Source organism: Stenella coeruleoalba (genome assembly GCF_951394435.1).
Source record: "Stenella coeruleoalba genome assembly, chromosome: 2".
NCBI classification, from domain to species: Eukaryota; Metazoa; Chordata; class Mammalia; order Artiodactyla; family Delphinidae; genus Stenella; species Stenella coeruleoalba.
Genome location: NC_137147.1, coordinates 62,391,072 through 62,410,832, shown reverse-complemented (window position 1 = coordinate 62,410,832; position 19,761 = coordinate 62,391,072). Strand labels below are relative to the sequence as shown.

Here is a 19,761-nt window from a genome sequence, read left to right as displayed (position 1 = left end):
GTTACAGAAAAAAATTTACATATGCAAGAGCTTAGGGAATTCTGCATTCATGAGCCCATCTTGAAGAATAAAGATGAACTTCATTTAACCAAGAAGTTGACTGAGGAACTTCAGTAAAAAGTCTAACAGTGAGTATCTGATATATTTAGTTATGGATCTAAGATTTTTTAAAAATGTAGAGATGAGTGTAGAAGAATCATTTGTTATATGACATATGCTAAATGTTACGTGCAGACATAAAGGAACTAAAAATAAAGGTAAAGAGAGAGAAGAAAAGTAACATAAGCTCACTTATTAACATATAGGCAACATATGGGAGATAAAGGATACCATTAAATAATCACAAACCATATAGTATAAAAGGTTAAGAAAGCAAGGGAACAAAGGCATTAAAAAAAGTATACATATAAAGGTAACTACAAGAAAAAAGTACAAAGTTTCCTGAATACCAAAAGAATTTTAAGAAGAACAAAGGAAATACATCATGCAGAGAAAGAAACAGAAAATATAATATGCATAATAATCATAAAATAGAATGACAGAGGTAAGATAAAAAATACAATATATCATAAAAGTGGGTTTAACTTGCCTAATAAAAGAAAAAGATTTTCAATTTGGCTCACAAAGCAAGACGCAAGTATGTGTTGTATTCAAGAGATATAGTTAAACAAAAAGATTCAGAAAGGCTAAAACTAAAGAGATGGAAAAAGGTACACCAGGCAAATTAGAATTCAAACCAAAAAGCATTAATGTTAAAGCTATAATTCAAAATGAAGATAAAACTGTTATGGATATCTACGTATAAAATAACAGTGACTACAAAGGAAAAACCACAGTAGATGCAAGGAAATATAGAAATATTAATAGAAGACTTTAACACACCACTCTCAGTACAAGACAGGTCAAGAATCAAAATATAATCCACATTAACAAAAGTAGAGATCTTCAAAAATGTTTATCAATAGTAAAATGATTTTGTCACCAAAAGAGTCTGAAAACTGCTAGTATAGAAAGTTAAGAAACAGACCCAAGTAATTATGGAACTTGATTATTCATTAAGAGGCAAAGAGGAACTTTTTAATAAAGGGAACTCAGAAATCTGGTTATCCATTTAGGAAAACAACAAAAATTAGATCCCTATCTCAAAAGACAGAAAATAAACTTCAAATGGATGAGGGGTAAAAGTGTAAACAATGAAGCTGTATAAGTACTAGAAGAAAACGTGAAAAGGTTTTCTACCTGTGGCTCAAAATCTAGATACCTAATGAAGTAAAAGATTGATAAATTGACTTACATAAAAAACTCCCTAATATGTAAACATCTGAGGGAAAAATACCAAAATCTGACTGAAAATGTAAAAACATATGAATGGACAATTCACAAAAATAAAGTAAAAAATTAGGCCATTAATAAATATGAGAAGATATTCAACTTCACTTATAAAAAGAGAAAGGTAAATGAACACTACACTGAAATACTATTGTTCCCCTATCAAACGGGCAAAAATTTAAAAATATGTCATACTCTGTGGTTAGGCTCTGGGGAAACATACTCTCATAGTATATGCTTGTAGGAATGCCAATATTTAACATAATTACAATATCTGTTTACCTTTTGACCCAGCAATTCCACTTCTAGGAATACACCCTGAAGACACATTCCAACAATGTAAAAATATACAGACATAAAGTTAGTCACTGCAGCATTGCTTGTAACTGCAAAATTCTGAAAATAATCTCTATGTCCATACATAGAAGAATGACTTGAATAAATTATGAAATTTATAAATTATGGTGCACTCCCTCAATGGAGTACTAATACTATACAGCTGCAAAAAAGAACACAGAAGACCTCTGTGAATTTATTTATTGTGAATTTCCAGAATATACTGTCAAGTGAAAAACCGAAAGTACCAATGAATATCTAAGACTATTATACTTTTGTGTAACAAACAGGAAGAAAAAAGAAAATACAGATGTATCTGCTCATCTGTACAAAATAAAGAAAGGATGGATAAACCACAGACAAATAAATAAATAAAAACAACAGGGATGGGGAAAAAAAATCTCTAAAACAGCAACGTGCCTGTTAACAGCTGCTTCTTTGTTTCATATAGTTCTATGGGAGCTGTGAACGCAAGCCCTTTGGCTTTCAGAGCCAGGTGATTTGGGGACCTGTCCTTGGGTGGCAGGCTTAAAAGGTGGGGTGCCAGACGTATGGGCTAAACTCTTCTCTCCTCAGAGAGAAGGTGGAAATTGGGGGCTTCCTCCTGACTGTATGGAGCTCTGCTAGGGTGGGGTTTATGGCAAGAGTGTGTTACAGCCTTTCCTACCTATTTTTGATGTGGGTATTTTCTTAGTCGTTTGATGTGTAGATGTCACTTGACTAGTTTCTGGATTTCTCTCAGAGGGAATTGCTCCATGTGTAGCTGTATCTTCCATGGGTCCAAGCGAGGAAGAAAATTCAGCAGCCTTCTATGTCACTACGTTGGTGACCCCCCTCTCTGCCTGTTCTTCAACTGCTATCTTCAAGGTGTTATACTTTGCTAACCCTTCTTACTCTACAGCTTCACCTTAAGTGATCTCATATACTCCCACAGTTTAAGAGAACTCATGTGTTGACAATGCCAACAAGAAATCTCAGTGTTACCACTTCTTAATCATATTGTGTTGAAATATCAAGTATGTTTTATTACATATGTTCTGCCCATTATTTACAGAACTCTGCAGCTGTAATTATGTTTCTGGACCTATTCTCAGTTATTTTCAGGCATAAACAAGACCATAACAAGTAAAAAAATTATAAATGGACAGAATATCCTCCCAGGTTCCTTACAACCCTAAAATTCAAAGACTTTATCAGATGACCATGATTAACTTGAGATATAAACTAAAATGTGATTTAGTTACACTTAAATAATGGAAAGCTATATTTCCAATTATTTTAAACACAAGATTAATTATTGTCTCCCATGTAAATACATATACCTTCACAGTTTTAAAATATAAGTATCTTACTAGGTAACCACATATTAAATATTAAAAAATTTAAATTACCCTCTTGTCCATTTCATAAGATGAAGCTTCTGTACTTGGCAAAAGATGGGTAATAGTGGCTATTAGAATCTGTAGGAAATAAAGAAAATAGCTCAAAATATGTCAAACTAATGGTGCATCCTAAAACTTAAACAATAATGCTAAAGTGATACAAAATCTACTGCTGAAAGTTTATCCAAAATATATTAACATTGTTATTTCAAAGTAATTTTTAATAGGTCAGCTTTTCAAGTACACTTAACTATCAATCATTTACAATCCTAATGTACAGAACCAAAGCTACATATGCTCTGTTAACTATAAATGGATTTCTTACAAATTCAAGTCATGAATCAATATGTATAAACATACAAATAATATATGTTCTGATAGAAAAATGAGAAGACATAGATAAGCAAAAAGATTTATAAAAACCACCTGTAATTTATCACTCAAGACATCTACTTTGCTCAACCAATTAGGTATAGAAGGGATGTATCTCAACATAATAAACACCATATATGACAAGCCCAAAGCTAACACCATACTCAAAAGGTAAAAAGTTAATATCCTTTCTTCTAAAGTCAGGAACAAGATAAGGATGCTCACAACTGCCATTTCTATTCAACACAGTACTGGATGTCCTACCACAGCAATTAGGCAAGAAAAAGAAATAAAAGGCATCCAAGTCTGAAAGGAAGAAGTAAAATTATTTCTGTTTGTACATGACATGATCTTATATATAGAAAATCCTAAAATTCCACCAAAAAAAACCCCGTTAGAACTCATAAATGAATTCACTAAAGCTGCAGGATGCAAAATCAACATACAAAAATCAGCTGCATTTCTATACGCCAACAATAAACTATCACAAAGAGAAATTAAGAAAGCTATCCCATTTACAACAGCATCAAAATCAATAATATACTTAGGAATAAATTTAACCAAGGAGGTGGAAGACTTATACGCTGAAAACTAGAAAACACTAGTGAATGTAGCTGAAGACACAAATAAATAGAAAGATATTCCATGTCATAGATGGGGAAGAATTAATATCGTTCAATTGTTCACACTACCACAGTGGTCTACAGATTCAATGCAACTGAATGCAAAATTCCAGTGGTGTTTTTCTCAGAAATAGAAAAAAACTATCTTAAAATTTGAATGGAACCACAAAAAAACCCAAAGAGCCAAAGCAATCTTGAGAAAGAAGAACAAAGCTGGAGGCGTCACACTTCCTGATTTCAAGCTTTATTATAAAGCTACAGTAATCAAAATATGGTACTGACAGTAAGGTACTGACATAAAAACAGGCATACAGACCTGTGCATTAGAATAAAGCCTAGACATAAACCCCCACATACAGTCAACTAATCTTTGACAAGGGTCCAAGAACACACACACAGCATTAAGAAAACTGGATATCCATGTGCAAAAGAATGAAACTGGACCCCAATTTTTTTTTTTTGGTCTGCACCGGGTCTTAGTTGCGGCACGAGGGATCTTTTTTTAGTTGCAGCATGTGGCGTTCCCTAGTTCCCTGACCAGGGATCGAACCTGGGCCCCCTGCATTGGGAGCAGGGAGTTTTAGCCACTGGACCACCAGGGAAGTCCCCTGGACCCCAATTTTATACCACTCACAACAATTAACTTGAAATGGATCAAAGGCTTAATATAAAGACCTGAAACCATAAAACTCCTAGAAGAAAACATAGGAAAAGGCTCCTTAACATGGGTCTTGGTAATGATTTTTTTGGAAATCATACCTAAAGTAGAAGCAAAAACAAAAAAATAAACAAGTGGCACTACATAAACTAAAAGCTTCTGCACAGCAAATGAAACCATCAATAAAGTGAAAAGACAACTTACAGAATGGAAAAAAAAATTTGCAAACCATATATCTGATAAGGCGTTAATATCCAAAATATACAAGGAACTTATACCCCCAATAGCAAAACTAACTAAATTTATAAATGGGCAAAGGATCTGAATAGACATTTTTCCAAAGACATACAAGTGGCCAACAGGAACATGAAAAGGTATTCAACATCAGTAGTATCAGGAAAATGCAAATCAAAACCACAATGAAATATCACCTCACCTTTGTTAGGATGGCTATTTGTAAAAAAACAAGAGAGAACAGATGTTGGTGAGGATGTGGAAAAAAGGGAACCCTTATACACTATTGGTGGGAATGTAAACTGATACAGCCATTACGCAAAACAGTATGAAGGTTCCTCAAAAAATTAAAAATAGAACTACCATATGATACCACTCCTGGGTATATATCAGAAGGAAATGAAATCAGTGTCTCAAAGAGATACCTGCACACCCATGCTCACTGCAGTATTACTCACAATAGCCAAGATATGGAACAGCCCTCATGCCTTTCGACAGATGAACAGATAAAGAAATTGTGGTATACATATATACACAATGGAATATTATTCAAGCCATAGGAAAGAAGAAAATCCTGCCATTTATGACAACATGAAAGAAACTGGAGTGCATTACACTAAGTGAAATAAGCCAGACAAAGACAAATATTGTATGGTATCACTTATATGTGGAAAAGTAAAAAAAGCTGATTTTATAGAAACAGAATAGTGGTTGCCAGGGTCTGGGGTCTAGTGAACTGAGATGTAGGTCAAAGGGTACAAATTTTCAGTTATAAAAATAAGTTCTGAGGATTTAATGTATAGTACAGTAACTACAGTTAATTGTACAGTACTGAATATCTTAAAGTTGCTAAGAGTAGACCTTAAGCATTCTCACCATAAAAAAATGTTAACAATGTGAGGTAATGAATATGTTAATTATCTTGATCTTGGTAACCCTTCTACAATATCAAATCATTATGTTATATACTTTAATATAATACAATTATATTTATCAATTATTCCCCAATAAACTTGGGGGGAAAATAAAGAAATTTACTCTCATCTTCCCAGATATTTTGGTATATATACTTGTAAATATACGCCTTTTTTTTAAAGAAAGATTTTATAATGTGGCTTTTTAAATTAACATATATTATACACTGAACAGAATATAAATAAAATTGATACAGAGAATATGAAATAAAAGACCTTATTAAAAGAAAGCAAAACATTCTTATAGTGTTATCATTTACCCTGGAAATTTCTTGATCTCATTCAATTTTTTTTTTTTTAAGAATATGTTGGGGGTAGGAGTTTATTAATTAATTAATTTACTTTTGCTGTGTTGGGTCTTTGTTTCTGTGTGAGGGCTTTCTCTAGTTGTGGCAAGCGGGGGCCCCTCTTCATCGCGGTGCGCGGGTCTCTCACTATTGCGGCCTCTCTTGTTGCGGAGCACAGGCTCCAGACGTGCAGGCTCAGTAGTTGTGACTCACGGGCCTAGTTGCTCCGCGGCATGTGGGATCCTCCCGGACCAGGGCTCGAATCCGTGTCCCCTGCACTGGCAGGCAGATTCTCAACCACTGCGCCACCAGGGAAGCCTTCATTCAATTTTTTAATGTGCATGTTAAAAACGTATAGAGGTGGGCTTCCCTGGTGGTGCAGTGGTTGGGAGTCCGCCTGCCGATGCAGGGGACACGGGTTCGTGCACCGGTCTAGGAGGATCCCACATGCCGCGGAGCGGCTGGGCCCGTGGGCCATGGCTGCTAAGCCTGCGCGTCTGGAGCCTGTGCTCCGCAACGGGAGAGGCCACAACAGTGAGAGGCCCGCGTAACGCAAAAAAAAAAAAAAAAAAAAAAATGTATAGAGGCAAATTTACTGTATTTTTATTGTATGCTACTAAATTTTTATAAATGATTGCTTCATGTAGAAAAATTCCTCTAAACATAATTTATACCATAAAAGGCTTTACACACTAATAGAATCTAGTATATTAGATTAATACTTAATACTGGTAATAGAACTGGGCTTCTATTCCTAACTATGTAAGTAGGTAACCATTAGTGAAATGCTCTACTATTTTAGAATTTCATTTCTTCATTCAATTAGAGGTAAAGTATAACCATTTATCTGTAGGCACTGGCCACTATAATGTACAGTGAAGCAATCTGCAAAAACTCTACACACCTAAGAATTACTTAGATAAGTATTAATAATATATAAACTACGAAGAAAATAAGGGAAAGGATTTGGAGGCCTTCAAATGAACAAAAAAAATATGCTTACTTAAAGAACACCTTAACTTTCAACAGAATAATCAATCTTAAAGGGTAAAATTTTCGAGTTTTAAAATTTCAAATGTTTTAATACTAATAGACATATATATGAACATTCACATTTACATCCAGTTATCACGTCCTGCATGATAACAATGGTAGCTGCTGCCAACATTTATTAAAACTTATGTCCCATCACTTTTATGGCAAAAAGTGCTCAGCGTGTTACATATATTTTCTCATTTAGTCTTTAGAGCAACTCTGTGAGGTAGGTATTTTTATCCCAAATGTAAAGATAAAGAAAGCCAGAATTTAGAGGACTGAGTAATTTGTTGACAAAGTTAGTAAATGGCAGAGTCAGGGGTTAGTTAAACCAGGTCTAACCTTCAAACTCAACCTCTTAACCATAATGCTATATATTCAACTCAACAGATTATTTACCTAAGAGATTCTACATGCAAGTCATCCTAGGCATAGAAAATAATGAAGAAAAAAATGCCATTGTCTTAAAGAAGCAGCTCAGAATTTTTAAAAAAAAATATTTATTATTTGGTTGCATCAGGTCTTAGTTGTGGCACGCAAGCTCCTTAGTTGCGGCTCACAGGCTCCTTAGTTGTGGCATGTGTGCTCTTTGGTTGTAGCAGGCGGGCTACTTAGTTGCAGCCCGCAGGCTCCTTAGTTGTGGCATGTGAACTCTTAGTTGCAGCATGCCATGTGGGATCTCCTTCCCTGACCAGGGATCAAACCCGGGCCCCCTGCATTGGGAACATGGAATCTTATCCATTGCGCCACCAGGGAAGTCCCAAGAAGCTTAGAATTTTTACACAAGTATATTTAGTGCTAAAATAGGGCCTGGCGACGTGGTTGAGTGGGAAAAGTCTGGACTTGAAATTTTACAGACTTGGGTTTGAACCCTGTTTCTACCCTGTTACCTTATGACTTTATACAGTTGCTATCTCCTCAGTTCTCTCATCTTAAATAAAGGGAGGAGAGGAGGCAGGGATAACAGTCCACCTCAAATGACTTTTTACGAATTAAATGAGGTAACATATGAAAAGGTGACTAGTATAGTGACTGATACATGGTAGTAGGTGCTTAATAAATATTAATTACTATCTTTCCTAAAAATGTTATAAGAATATGAAGATAAGAAAGATAAATTCTGGTTGGAGAGAACAAGTAAGGATTCTTATTTTTTGAGGAGATGGTATTTAAACCAATCACTGAAAGATGGGGGGTGGGGTAGAGAAAAGTAAAACATTTTAGGTAAGAAGAGAGTGAGGGGTATGTTTAGGGGCTAATAGCTGACTCAGGTGTCCAGACTACAGGGTATTTCATAAAAGGAATCAGTACATGATTCTGAAAAGATGGGCTGGGTCCTCATCTGGAGGCCTCAAATTAATTCCCAGCTAAAGGGTTTGGGTCTTATTTTATAGACAAAGGAAAACCACTCAGAGATTTTGTTTGTTTGTTTGTTCTTCAGGAAAGTGACATAAGAGTCATGTCAATGTGAATGATGACTTGGAGGGGATGACCTCAGAAGCCAGGAAACCAGTTTAGAAGGTTATTATAGTATCTCAAGAAAGAAATAATTAAGGGCTGAAAAATGTCAGGTATTGTAGGAAGCACAGAACACATAAAAAAAATAAAAATAAACCACTTCATAAATGACTGGCTGAAGAGGAAAGGAAAGGAATGAATCAAAATAATCTCCTGATTTTGGTAACTGGAGGGATGGTATGTTTTCTAACCTAAGACAGGGAATGAAGCCTAATATACATTAAAAGACAATGGCAATGATAAATTTGCATGTAGCATTTAAAACCAACCACATAATCTCTTAACATAATATAGAAAGGGACTGTCATGAACTTTGATATCTCAAAAAAGTACCTTGGGGCTTCCCTGGTGGCGCAGTGGTTGAGAGTCCGCCTGCTGATGCAGGGAACACGGGTTCGTGCCCCGGTCCGGGAAGATCCCACATGCCGCGGAGCGGCTGGGCCCGTGAGCCACGGCTGCTGAGCCTGTGCGTCTGGAGCCTGTGCTCCACAACAGTGAGAGGCTCACGTACCGCAAAAAAAAAGAAAAAAAAAAAAAAGTACCCTGAGTGGCCATTATTTAGCTATGCAAAATTTAAAGAAAACTATTAAATAATTTTAATCTCAAGGTATCCAAATCTAAGGATCTTTAACAAGTCATAATAAGAAATAAATGAGAAATTACTTACTTGAATAATTTTCAAGGGAGAATCAGGCTGGTAAATCTGAAGTCTAGGTACATAATGAACCAGCATGTGAAGCATGTTACAAGCTACATGGGCTACTGTTTTATTTGTAAACTGTAATAATAAGAAAAAAACAAAAAAGCACTGTTATAAAAAATTTCTTCCTGATATTATTCATCTCTGCATTAGCTGCTAAAAAATTTTAAATTGTATACATGTTTTTTTTTGTCATTCTATATTTGTGTTTATTAAAATATTATTAGGAAGATAAATATACACCTGCAAAATAAGCAAATCATAACACATTCCAAAGATATAATTAACTTTATTTTTTCTTTGTAATGTTTGACTGTCCTCATTAAAGTTTTATTCCATTTTCTCTTACCTGGATTTCTGGAATGGCCTCTAAACTGCTAATCTTGTTATCCCATCTTTCCCCATTGCAATCTACTTACTATACTCAATACTTCCATATTATCTTCTGAAGAACTGTTCTGATGCTGACGTTCTCTATGCTTAAAAATCTTAGATGACTCCCCAATGGTATAAAGTCAAACTTTTCATGCTTATCTTTCTATAACCAAATCTCACCCACTCTTCAAGCCCTGACCACATACTTCCTCTTTCCAGTCTTCTATGATACCTAAGTCAAAGTGACCTCTGCTTTCTCTGAACTCAATCAGCAGTTTATATGCACCACTCATTTGGTTCTCTCAGCTTTTTATATTTTATTACTTATTTTAATCTTTTTCAGCCATCATATTATTAATCTCTTCAATCTAGTATTTATATTTCTTTTTCATTCTGGTATTCCTTACTCTGCCTAGCAAAGCACCTCAAACATAGTATATACTCAGAAATATCTGTCAAATAAGTAATATTTGTACTTTGTGTGTTCAGAGTTCTATACAGATATTATAATACAAGTCTTAGGACAAAAAATAATATCACTCATCTTTTTACAAATAAAAAATATCCATTTATTCATTCAGACTCTCCAAATAATTGGGTTATTATTTCTGAGCAAATCTTATTCTGGTCACAAAGAGGGCATTTAACTTGAATGATAAAGCCAAAACCTGAATAGCTCAAGAATTCAGGAAGTAATAAAGATCGAAGGGTAGGTTACAAAAATACTGATTAAGAAATGATAAACAGCCTTACAAATGTTGTTAAATGACTGGTTTCCTTTTTAGGAGTCATCCATATTTATCTTAGGGACAAAGCCAAATATATAAAAAGTTGAGATAAAACAGGTCATCACCAAGATATCCTAAAATCAAGAGTAGAACTATTCTTAAGGAAAAAGTCGGAATCAAAGAAATAATGTAATAATGAATTAATTATTCTGTAAGGGCACAATATATAATTAACATTTAGAGAAAAATAATCATACATTCTATACTATCTTAATATAGTCCACTAAATATTTATTTACTTACCTTTAAGGAAACACAAATTACATTCAGAGCTTCCTTAATTTGAGGATGATGAGACTCATGGACTAGTTCTTCACAAATCCAAATACCTAAACTGCAAAGTGCTACACACCTGCAGAAAAGGCAACCAATAATGATACAAATAAAAGTGGATGAGCGTTTAAGTGAAATGACACCACCACCACAACCAAAACACCCACAACCAACCAACCCAGAGTGAACATGCACTGTTTAGGTGAATTAATCAATTTGTTACTCTGTTAATTAATCAATTTATTGCTGTTAATTAATCAATCTGTTACTTAGGAAGATAAAGTGGAGGAAAGCACATCCCCCAAACTCTAAGCCTTATTTTTTTCAATTTAATTTAATTTTTATTTTATATTGGAGTATAGTTGATTTACAATATTGTGTGTTTCAGGGTATATAACAAAGTGATTCAGTTATACATATACATACATCCATTCTTTTTCAGATTCTTTTCCCATATAGGTTATTCCAGAATATTGAGTAGAGTTCCCTGTTCTAAGCCTTATTTTCAACTATAATTTATTACCAAGATCATAGGTGGGGATAACACACAGGATCTTTCTAACAAACCCATATTGATAAATTGATATTGTCATAAAGCTTCCCAGACAAATATGCAACCTGCTTTCAAAAAGGAAAGAGTGGGGACTTCCCTGGTGGCACAGTGGTTAAGAATCCACCTGCCAATGCAGGGGGAGCAGGTTCGAGCCCTGGTCCGGGAAGATCCCAAACTCCGTGGAGCAACTAAGCCCGTGTGCCACAACTACTGAACCCACGTGCCACAACTACTGATGCCCGAGCGCCTAGAGCCCATGCTCTGCAACAAGAGAAGCCACTGCAGTAAGAAGCCCATGCACTGCAACCAACAGTAGCCCCTGTTCACCACAACTAGAAAAAGCCTGCAGGCAGCAACGAAGACCGGATGCAGACCAAAATAAATAAATAAATAAATAAATAATTTTTTTTTTTTTTTAAAAAAAGGAAAGTGTAATTTTATTGACTGATAGCAGCAGTCAGTAAGATATTATTTTCATATTTTTACATTTAACATAGCTAGCTACAAATTCTTTTTAAAACAAATTGGGACCACAAATAAAATTTATACACTTTATAAAGGAATTCCAACAGAAACAGAACTTGGAGATTTTTTGTTCTGTTTCCTCATGTCTTGTGAAACTTCAGTTCCCTACTTCAACTGAGTTTCAGCTTGAAGAAAGTAATCTGATGATCAGAATCAGTAAAAATTCTATTAGTGTGTTCAAGTATAAGCTTCTCATGAAGCATATAATGTTTCTAAGTATTAAAAGAAAGTCAGCTCCTTCTAGTTTCCTGACATATCTTGCATGTCCTGATACTGATATTCTTAAATTAAATTCAGTAGAATGCTAAATTTCAGAACAATTCAATGCAGAAATATTTTTCTTCCTGAACATAATGGATCAGAAGTTAAGTCCCTTCTTTCAGTCCATCAGTGTTAATGCTACTAATTTACTATCAAAACTATAGAAAGTCTTCTATGTGAGGTCTACAGCTTCCTTTCTTCCCTACTGTTGTCCACCCATCAATCTTATGTAACATTTATAGATCTAAATAACCAAGTGACAGCTTTAGCAGTGGAAGGAGCTGTAATCCTAAAATAACAATAAACTCTGAAGTGAAGCAAAGTTCTCCATAGATGCAGCTAACTAAAGACACAGTAAAAGGCACAGACTGGGAGTACAAATGCTTAAGTTTTTGTTTTTTGGTTTTTGCTTTTTAAAGGTTAACATCAGTTTTTGTGTGTGCATGTGTGTGTACAGCTTCCTACATTCTTCAAGATGTCAAAATAATCTAGATTATTCCCAGTATGGCTCAACTTTCTGCTACTAGTCAGATTCTGGGGTATAAGCTTCTAAGGCCTTACATTCCTGAAAAGTATAGGCAAACAAGTTTAGAAAACGTTTAACGTTCGACTTCTGGGATTTTCCTATACTGTCAACGAGCTATCATGTTAATGATTCCCAAGTGTACATCTGGTCAATTATGTTTTAGGCTTTGATATTCTTTCACCTGAGAGGCAATGAAGTTTTTTTTAAAAAAAAAAAAAAAAAAAAAAAAGGCAGGGCTTCCCTGGTGGCACAGTGGTTGAGAGTCCGCCTGCCGATGCAGGGGACACAGGTTCGTGCCCCGGTCTGGGAAGATCCCACATGCCTCGGAGCGGCTAGGCCCGTGAGCCATGGCCGCTGAGCCTGCACGTCCGGAGCCTGTGCTCTGCAACGGGAGAGGCCACAACAGTGAGAGGCCCGCGTACCGCAAAAGAAAAAAAAAGGCAGAAGATGTAGAATCAGAAGCTATAGGTTCAATTCTGGTTCTGCCACTTATTACTTATGCATCTAATAAGGCTCTGAAGACAAACTGTCAGAGTTTTAATCATGGCTCTACATTTTCTGGGTGATAGGGCATATTACTGAAATTCTCTGAGAGTTGTTGTAAAGATTAAGTGAGGTAATAAAGTGTTTAGAACAGTGGCTGACACGTAGAAAAGGCTTAATGAATGTTAGTTTTCTAAGCCATCAGTTTCTTGCTAGCAAAATTGGAAGAATAATGATGATTCCAATAATTTCTTAGAATTGTGATGAGGATTAAATGAAACAATATTATAGGAATATCCTCGTAAACTTAAAAGGTTGTCATTATTAACACAGAAAATGCTAGGGAAAGAATATCGAAAATCATCAAATTTGGGGCTAAAGCTAAAAGAAATGAAAATGTGGGATAATGGAAAAGACAATGTCATTTTCTGGAGTAGCTGAGCAGTATTAAAATAGAATTAATGTTGAAAAAGAATTCACTCAAAAAAACTTGTTTTTAGTTACCTTGGCTATTAAGTAAGAAAAATACACAACTGAATTAAAAAGCTGGAGCTATGTCTCATTTAAGAAAATTGCTCATTACTTTTAGTTGCTGGAAAAAGAAGAGGTTTAACTTAGAATTAGAATCCAAACGGTCAAAGTCATGATCTGTACCTTTATGAACCTTGAGTCAAATAATGTGTAGATTATTGAAAAAGACACAGCTTTGTGGAGGTTCAAGAAATATAAAATAATGATATATGATATTTGGGGGAAAAGAAGGAGCATGGTATGCTATTGGCAACATGCTTTTTTTTTTTAATTGAAGTATAGTTGATTTACAATGTGTTAGTTTCAGGTGTACAGCAAAATGATTCAGTTATGTATATATATTCTTTTTCAGATTCTTTTCCATTATAGGTTAGGCAACATGCTGATTTAAATCAACCTTTTTGAGAAAGGTTTAGTAACACAGACAAAATGCCACAGTTTTCACTTCTTAATGAGACATTTAAAAACAAAAACATTCTAAAATCTTATTATTTACATTCTATTTTTTAAAAATATCCTGATCAAATATTTATAAATATTAATATATACTATTTTCTTAGATATATTACTTTAATAAAATTGAAATTAAAATTGAAATTAAAATTGAAAATAAAATTGAATTAAAATATTAAAATATTTTAATTCAATTTAACAAACATTCATTGGGTAACTAGTACCATATTTCAAGGTACTACATAAGAGACGGTGACAAATATAATCTGAAGGGAAAGCAAAATCTACTTAAATAAAATTAAAAGAAATCATTTTGGACACAGAAGGTGAAGATACTGAAGAAGGTGACTAGGATTTTATTTTTTTTACTGAAGGGAAGGTTCATACTTAAATAATGAAAAAATGTATTTAATCATCCAAATAATTTAAATTTGTGATTCAGAATAGCTTTTGTGTATCTGAAACAATCTGGACTGCTAAATAATTCTGTTAACTTCTAAAATAAAACTACTAACACAGAATAGCTATGTCAAGTCTTAAGAATATCTGACTTACCGTGCAGGACCAGAGGGCTCATCTCTTGCCGAGCTTAATACAGTTTTGATTATAAGTTCCTACAATGAAGGAGAAATATTAGCAATGACTAAGATTTTTCATTCATTTATTTAACAAATATTTATTAAACAGCCACCACGGACCTAGGCACTGTGTCAGGCGCTAGGGATACAATAGCAAAATAAAACAGACATTTTTCGTTCTCATGTACATACTTTTAGTATATTCCAATGTTATGCATAAAATTAGCTAAATAAATAAAACAATGGTATGGTCTGAATGTTTGTGCCTTCCCCCCAAATTCGTACATTGCAATCCTAACCCCTGAAGATGATGGTATTAGGAGGTACTTAGGCCATGAGAGTGGGGCCTTTATGAATGGGATTAATGCTCTTATAAATAAGAGACTCCCACAGAGTTCCCTAAGCACCTTCTACTCTGTGAGGACACAGCAAGAAGGCACCGGCTATGAACCAGGAAGAGGGTCTTCACCAGAATGTGATTATGCTAGAGCCTTGATTTTGGACTTAGCTTCCAGAACTGTGAGACATTTCTGTCACTTATAAGCTACCCAGTCTGTAGTATTTTGTTATAGCAGACAAATGATTTTTGAAATTTATCACCAAATGTATATGTTCAAAAACTTTTTTCCTGATTAGAAGAGTAATAAAATGCTCACTATAAAGATAATTAAAGCAGATTTAATAGCTCAAAGGTATGAACAAAACTTTTCACAACTTTGAGAATTATCATTTAAAAGAAAGCTTCCTCTTCTTATGTGTGAGTTTTGCGATAAGTGCTAGTTAATAGTTAATATGGTTTTTAAAAATCATTCAATTATTCACTCACTAAGGATTTATCAGCTATCTAGATTGTAAGCTCCTCAGAGGAGTAACCTTCTACTTATCTTTGTGAATTTAGCACCTAACCCAATGGCTAGCAATGAATAGGTACTTGGAAGCTACCTATTGTTTAAGCCCAAGAGCTTTCTATGTAATAGTGTTATTTTGGTTTTTTCTTTTAATCACTTCAGCCATTACTGCCTATACAATGGCCAGCAAAGGACAAGGCCACTCTGATCATACAAATCACATATAGTAGGCTAGGCTAAGCCCAAACAAACTCAAAACGGCCTAAGCAAACTGAAACTCTTACCTATCTTTGACCTTCAGGATCTTCTGAAAATAGAAGAAACCAAAGCCATTACATCCCTGAATACTAAAGGTCAATTTGTATAGTTTTAATTAAATATCATTATAAATTTGCATCGGCCCCTACAATTTTATGTTTAAGTGAAGTTCACTTGTTTAACAAATGTTTTGGGAGAATATTCTACATGCCAAGCAACGTGTTAAGCTCTGAGGATATAGCAATAACTAAGACCTTGTGGTACTTATTTGTCTAAAGTATAAATCAGACACTGAAAAATAATTACAAGTGTAATTATTACAAATGTTGCACAGAGAAATACAGGTGGTATGGAAAGTATATGCAAAACTACTGACAAAAATTTGATTTAAAACATTTCTTTCAGAGAAAGCACAAGTTTAAAAAAAAATCATCAGCATGACTTCTGAGGAGATAGAATGCCCCTCTCTCATCCCTTCTTTATTCTCTTTTCCCTTCTAATTCTAGGGCCAATTCAGGTCAAACAGAGACCATCTGGCAATTACTATAACAAGCACAACTTCTTAGGACTGTTAAACCTGTGGGAATTTATAATACATGGGCATTCAGTTAGAGACAGGTCTTGACTTAGTGACGGAATTATTCACTACCACGCACATTGCTGGGTCCAGAGCACTAAGTGCCTTTATCCTAACTACGAAACCTGACCTCACCACTCCCCTCTACCCTGGTCTAAGAATTACTGAGTCCAGAGGACTAAGGATTCTGATCATGTCACACCTTCCCCTTCAAACAGAGGCTGACCTCTACAGAGGCACAAAACAACTTTTCACCAATTTTTTTTACTTGAAATTTTTAAAAAGGCTTGTAAACAACAATTAGGGTATGTCTACTCCTAATTAGACACTATCTTTTCTTTTTTTTTTTAAAGATTTACTACCTGGGTAAGCAATTGTATAGACAGTTCAATTTTGCACCATCTCTTACTCAAGCCTGTTAATGCTTCAGGTACATGGGATCTCCACCCCAATTCCACAGTTTCCTATAGCAGACTAGAATATTCCATTACATTGTTTGATTCATCACCTTGGAAAACTGGGAGAAGGAGACAGCCAAATATGTAGGTCGAGTGCCATCTCAATCTTAGAAGCCTTACATTAGCAGCATAGTATATGGCTCATGGGATTTCAATAAATGTTCAGTGAGTGAATGAATGAATCCTAAGATAATGACATGTGAGTGGGTTCAATAATGAGAAAATGTTTCCAAAGTAATAGTTATAAAAAAAGGTTATGCTCCTAATGGACATTCCAGCCTTTGTGTCTGAGGGGTACAGCTGGCTAAAGTTCTTTAACAATTGTGTGGATTTCAAGAGGAAAATGAAGACCACAAATTTTACTGAATATACTGTTATGATTATAAAGTCATTTAAACGCTAAAAATTAGCACCTAATTTCTTACCTTAACATCTGTAAATTGAGACACAGCAATATCAGGAATGTTGGGATGGAGAGCAGGCAGTTCACAATATAAGTTGGGAAAGCAAACCAAAGATCCAAGAAGAACTTGTGCTTCCACTCTTGGTGCCTATGTATGAGATTTTAAAAATCTTTAATTATCAGAAAAATTACTTTATTACCTAACCAGATTACACAGGGAAGTCAGAGTACAAGCAAAATTGAAAAAGGAAAGGGGAACACAAAAAGATTAGGTTTTCATCTATACTTTCCACTAAAACTACTGTTATTCTCAAAAAATGCAACGAACAAATAGTAGAGCTTTCTTTAAGAGCAGCTAATAAGCAGAAATGTGGGTACAGCTACTGAGTATGTATACAGGAATACAGTTTTAGCTAACAGCATAAAATTACCCTAATTTTGAGGAAAAATATAAATACTTTCATTCCAAAGGCAATTCACACATCGTAACATATTGTTCTAATGAGCAGAAGACTCATGATCTCTAGATTATATCCATTACTATCTAAGGATGAATAAAGTAACTAAGGATGAAAATGGTCAATATATCTTCAAGACACAGGCATTAGTCTAGATGTGTTTTATGATATTATGCACAAGATAAAAACACTACCTATACTACTTACTAAAAACAAAATTAGAAATTATGCTTGGACTGCAGATGAAGGTAACTTTTCATCTTTTTTCCTTAGCTGTATTAAGCCATTTCTGAAGTATCAGCACTGAACATTTCTTTTTTCTTCTGCCTTCTTGCATGCCCACCTAACATCAACATCCACCTACTGATAAATTGCTTTGTTTACTAAAATACCTACAAATTGATTTATATGTTTAATAACACCTAACAAAAATGCTAAAACCAATCTATTAGAAATATAAAACTTCTTCTATTTACATAAAACAAGAACCTATCTCCAAAGGATTTCCTTGTTAATAAATGTTATAACAGAGGTGATATTATGATTTTCAACAAAACAACTCATTTCCATATTAAAAAAATAATCTAGATTTACAGATACAAGGCCAGCAGTATAATGGGGCGGGGTAAGCTCACATCCACCATCCCGATTTAAAATCAATTTTACTATAAAAATGAAACTGAAAAACACCCCCAATATTTAATGATAGAGATTAGCTAAGGGTTTTTCTTTAAAGTTGGATAAAAAAACTGGGAATATTCATTTAAGTATGTGGGGCATAATGGGAGGCAGAACTGGAATGGAACTGTAATTAAGAAAGGCAAAACCTAATCAAATTACTTTGAAATCTGCCTGGGGGCGGGGGGATTAACAAAAGGAAGATGATATGTGTGGGATCTAAAATGAAACTCCAAAGAGCAAGATTTAGACTGTGTATCTCCAACACCGTCCAGAGGAAAAGACTGCCCATAACCTTACAGTGGTGATGTGTCAGGTTTAATTCTTGTAATGATTTGGCTTCCTATGCAGCCTTTCTCAATAGGTGTTCCTCATAAGAACCACAGAAAACAGAAAACAACTGTTTTTAAAATTTTCCCAAGGATGTTACAAAAGTAGTATCCTTCTAGATAGGGGGACGGTTTAGTCACATAAAATGGATGCCTGGGCTTCCCTGGTGGTGCAGTGGTTGAGAATCTGCCTGCCAATGCAGGGGACATGGGTTCGAGCCCTGGTCTGGGAAGATCCTACATGCCGCGGAGCAACTGGGCCCGTGAGCCACAGCTACTGAGCCTGCGTGTCTGGAGCCTGTGCTCCGCAGCAAGAGAGGCTGCGACAGTGAGAGGCCCGCGCACCGCGATGAAGAGTGGCCCCCGCTCGCCGCAACTAGAGAAAGCCCTCGTGCAGAAATGAAGACCCAACACGGCCAAAAAAACAATAATAAATAAATAAATTTAAAATGGATGCCTAAGGACATCAGGGCTGTAGGAAATGTGCCAACTACTCATCTGGAATAATCAGCCAACTGAACAGTTATAGTTTTCATAGTAAATGCATTAAAAAATGGCATTGGTTTATGCATCAGGCTCCTCTGAGTTCTATCAGCTTTTGCCAGTATCCAAGAGATTGATAATCTGTGTACTCTGTTAATACTAAAATAGCCTTGTAACTTGTTTACCATCTTTAGTTTGTCTTCCATTTAATCTATTCCCAGTTTAATACACTTATTTAACATTAGCAAAGCACAGATTTAATCATCTCTCTCCCTACTTTAAAAAATTCAACTGTTTATCTAATATAAAATATAGCATTATAATCTGATCCCTGGCATTAACAGACCCTCCAAGATATAGTCTAAAGCAGTGCTTCTCAATCTTTACTGTCCATACCAATTATTTGGGACATAGTTAAAATATATATTCTGTTTCAGTAGGTCTGGGATGAGGTCTGAGATTCTGCATGCCAAAT

At 34.9% G+C, this 19,761-nt stretch overlaps 1 protein-coding gene across 6 annotated transcripts in view; it reads right to left on the bottom strand.

Moving 5' to 3' along the window:
- RALGAPA1 (Ral GTPase activating protein catalytic subunit alpha 1) overlaps window positions 1-19,761 on the bottom strand; it is a 221,418-nt gene that overhangs the window by 77,306 nt on the left and 124,351 nt on the right. For all 6 annotated transcript variants that reach the window (XM_079912214.1, XM_079912215.1, XM_079912219.1 and 3 more), the window contains exons 26-30: window positions 17,361-17,486; window positions 14,772-14,830; window positions 10,855-10,963; window positions 9,416-9,526; window positions 3,057-3,125 (exon numbers count right to left, since the gene is read on the bottom strand). In XM_079912214.1, coding sequence (XP_079768340.1) covers window positions 3,057-3,125; window positions 9,416-9,526; window positions 10,855-10,963; window positions 14,772-14,830; window positions 17,361-17,486 — 474 coding nt within the window. The remainder of the gene's footprint in view (window positions 1-3,056; window positions 3,126-9,415; window positions 9,527-10,854; window positions 10,964-14,771; window positions 14,831-17,360; window positions 17,487-19,761) is intronic.